The sequence below is a fragment of the Carex rostrata genome, chromosome 1 (assembly GCF_964058835.1).
Source record: "Carex rostrata chromosome 1, lpCarRost1.2, whole genome shotgun sequence".
Taxonomy (NCBI): domain Eukaryota; kingdom Viridiplantae; phylum Streptophyta; class Magnoliopsida; order Poales; family Cyperaceae; genus Carex; species Carex rostrata.
The window spans coordinates 18,510,991-18,514,760 of record NC_135918.1 but is presented as its reverse complement, the minus strand read 5'-3'; the positions used below and the strand labels follow the sequence as shown (position 1 = coordinate 18,514,760).

The following is a 3,770-nucleotide window of genomic DNA, read 5'->3' as shown; positions in this document are numbered from 1 at the left end:
TAGATGTAGAAGCCTCTTACCTGTCAGAATCAATAAAATGTGAACTCAACAAATTATGGGGCGGACCAGACGAGACAGAGAACTTCACAATCTTCCGCGCACCACGTAACATTCGGCAAAGCAAGAAAAATCTCTTCGAGCCTTCTGTCATCTCCATTGGCCCATTCCACCATGGTCAAACGAGCCTCCGAACCATGGAGGGGCAAAAATGGCGATTCTTGCGGGATTTTCTGTCCCGAGGGGATCACATAAGTGTTGATTTCTGTATATCAGAAATGAAGCTGCTAGAAGAGAAAACACGTAGGTGTTATAGTGAGACAGTAGATCTTGACAGCAATGACTTTGTCAAGATGATGTTGCTCGACGGATGCTTTGTGCTTGAGTATTTCATAAAACAGAAAGAAAAAAATTGGGATACTATTTTTGAGGTTGGCTGGAATCATATGTTCGTACAGAGTGATTTGTTTCTTCTAGAAAACCAAATTCCCTTTTTTGTTGTTGAGAAGTTGTGCGAGATTGGTGTAAAACAAGAAGATAGAAAAAAATTGCTTCTTCTAGATAACCTTATTCATCATATGTCCCCACTTTCCCCCCCAATTGCGAAACCTCCAGCTGAAATCGATCATTTAGCCCATCTCTTTCACCACTGTTCAGTACCCAACCTAGAGAAATCCTCCAGCTCAAATCCATCATTCAGATCCAAATCATTCCATCTAACTAGAATGTTGAGCCCTAATAGAATCAAAGATTTGCTTCTTTGGTTTCTTTCATGGGTGTTCACAAGATTTTCTCGTTCTACTTCTACTAGTACTGAGGATCCATCGACGCTATCGATACCTTGTGCCTCTTATCTCCAAGTTGCAGGCATCAAATTCAGACCAAAGAGAACCCCGAAACATAGGTTCGACATATCATTTGATCATGGTGTCTTGAAAATCCCTAGACTAACAATCATTGATGACGATAAGCCTCTTTTGATCAACCTCATAGCATTTGAACAGTGCAAACATGCCAAGATAAATGTCACATACTTCTCAAGCTACGCAGCATTCTTGGATATGCTAGTCAGCACGCAAAAGGATGTGGCGATACTACAGCAGTGTGGGATCATTGAGAGCATGCTGAGCGGTGAAGAGGAGCTGACTCTTTTCTTCAACCAGCTCTTCGATGGCGTGTGTCTCGACGAGGATCACGTTTTTGCTGAATTGTTCATAAAACTGAACATATACTGTGAATCAAGCTGGAAGAGGCATCGAGCAAAATTGATTAGTGATTATTTTAGCAGTCCATGGACAATGATATCTCTCGTCGCTGCTCTAGTACTTCTAGTTTTTACATTTCTACAATCTTTCTTTGCAGTTTATGCCTACTTTGTTCCCCCGAGCTGATGATGCCTTGACATTATTCTTTTCTTTTTATTATATGCTACCAAGTTTTATTTAAAAGCACCTTGTATTTCTTGTGCTAGGGTTAGTTTGATCTTGATGTATGACTTTTATTTTGTTCCTGACTGTAATAGTAGGATCGGTACCAGTGGTTTGGTACTGAGTCCTGGAATTTAGTTGATTCTGATAATAGAATCGGTGAGCTATGCTCACTTTTATAAAAAAAATAAAAATAAAAGCACCTTGTAAATTAACTCTGCACTATATCGTTGGTTTCGTTTACTTTTTTTCTTTTTCTTATTCAATGTTCAAGGTTATTTTCAGCACCAGTAACAGCCATGTATACATTGCCAATTGGCTTGGTATTATTTTCAAGTTATTTCTATTTCCCTCCGCATGCTTTAAGGCTTTGGTATAGCGAAAACCTATGAATGAGATCTTTTGTAGTAATAACATAGTCTATTGCAACTAGGGGTGGTAAAAATCCTCGTAGCTCAGTGGCTCGATCGTGACTCACACTTGACTGGCTTGCTAACAACTCGCTCATTACTGGACCGAGCTGCTAATGAGCTAGCTCGCCACTAGCTCAGTCCAGAATTAATGAGTTCAAGATGGGGTATAGCTTGCTCGCCAGGTCACGAGCTAGCTTGATTAGGCATCAATTTGTTAATTTTTATGAATTTGTGTGCATTTTATATTGTCTAGCTTGGTCCAGCTCGGTTCATCTCAGTCTAAAAAGTTTGTAGAATTTAATTTCTTCTTAAAACAATATCCACCCAAAACCAGCGAGCCAACTCGTCAGTTCATGATCTAGCTCGGCCTGGCTTGTCACGAATTCAAGCTGAAATTTTAGCTTGGATGTCCTAGGTCCAGCTCTTTCGGCTATAACTCGATCTAGAATTAACAGGCCGAGTTAGGACCTAGCTCGGACTGAGCTAGCTCGTTGCCACCTCTAATTGCAATGAAGTCTATGATGGCAACATGTTAATTAAATTTAATTAAATTGTAGTTGCAAAAAATGCATACCAATAATATATTGTAATCAAGGTTCTAAATAGCGATTATAGCGGGGAGATTAAAAAAAAAAAGCTATTGCGAATATTGTAGCTATAGCGAAAGCAATCATGCATAGTGATTTTTTCTTTTTAGATTTTACATTCTATATTTCTACTAATTATCAACATAACCAATATTGAGGAATTGAGGTACTAATTAAATGACAACTAATTTAAGTCTATACTTTTTATCAATTATGCAAATAAGAAGGAAAATAAAAGATCTAAAAAGTAACAATATTTAATAGTTCATATTTCATAGTATTACATATTATAATAGACAAATAGCAATTAATTTTATAAGGTAAATGAAGTCAATATACATATTTAAATATTTTATATATTATAATAATAATCAAAATTAGCTTTCAATTGAAACAAACGATAATAATTTTACAAATGAATACTATACGAAGAGCAATCAAAATGAAGAATTAATATTTGAATATTTCTCGATATACAATAAGAGAATAAATCACACAAATAAAAATATAAGCACATAGTTTGGTTTAGCATACTTATCGTAGAAGACCATATAGCATTAGAAATACCCTTTAATTTAAGGAATATTCTAAACAAAAGATCCTGATTAAGCTATTCAAGTACCAAAAAAAAAAAAGGTCCTGATATAATTACAATCTTCACATTTTGAGAAGGTTCCTTATCGATGCAACCGTCTGGAAGATTACGACTTGCGAGCAAGTCGTCACTGAGAGCCAAATCTGACATATCATGCACGGCCGTCAGATTGAAACCTGAGCCAATCCAGCTCAAGATGGAACACATAAAACTATTTTAATAGTCGTTCAGATTTTGATTGGATGGTCTAGATCAGAATAGAAATATTCTGTTACCTTAGGTGATACGAATTTCAATTATATCGGCTTCAGTTACAAGTTTTTGAGGTAAAATATATTTCAGTCTGAAAATGTCCCAAAAAAAAATCATGTAATAAATACTATTATATTTATAGTAGTTTTTCGTAGGAAGTAAATAAATAATTAATCTATGAATTTATTCCTAAATATCTATTTTCATACATCTTTGAATATACACTTAACACATGTCACACATTTAACCGTTATAAAATAATGGGGGAATTTCATGTATCCCCCTAAAAAAATATCAATATTATGTATTTCCCTCTCAAAAATTTATAATAACATATTTACCCTTTAAAATGATAGAAACTCACATATTTACCCAAAAGTAATAAAATAATATAATTTAACATTTAAAATTTATAAACAATAATATAATTTGTTCACTCTGTAAACGTTTTAAATTACGTTTGCTGAGTCTGATGGTGTAAATATTTATGTATAACACT

The 3,770-nt window shown here is 34.8% G+C and overlaps 1 protein-coding gene across 1 annotated transcript; it reads left to right on the top strand.

Annotated features, from left to right (window-relative positions):
* The first annotated feature begins 350 nt into the window (after positions 1-350).
* Positions 351-1,388, top strand: LOC144571457 (UPF0481 protein At3g47200-like). The gene has a single exon (XM_078320779.1). It carries the CDS (start codon positions 351-353, stop codon positions 1,386-1,388), a length of 1,038 nt encoding a protein of 345 aa, XP_078176905.1.
* The last annotated feature ends 2,382 nt before the right edge of the window (positions 1,389-3,770 follow it).

What these genes read in the sequence shown, in the direction of transcription:
- LOC144571457 (XM_078320779.1), top strand. Translation starts at nt 351, where the DNA reads ATGATGTTGCTCGACGGATGCTTTGTGCTTGAGTATTTCATAAAACAG.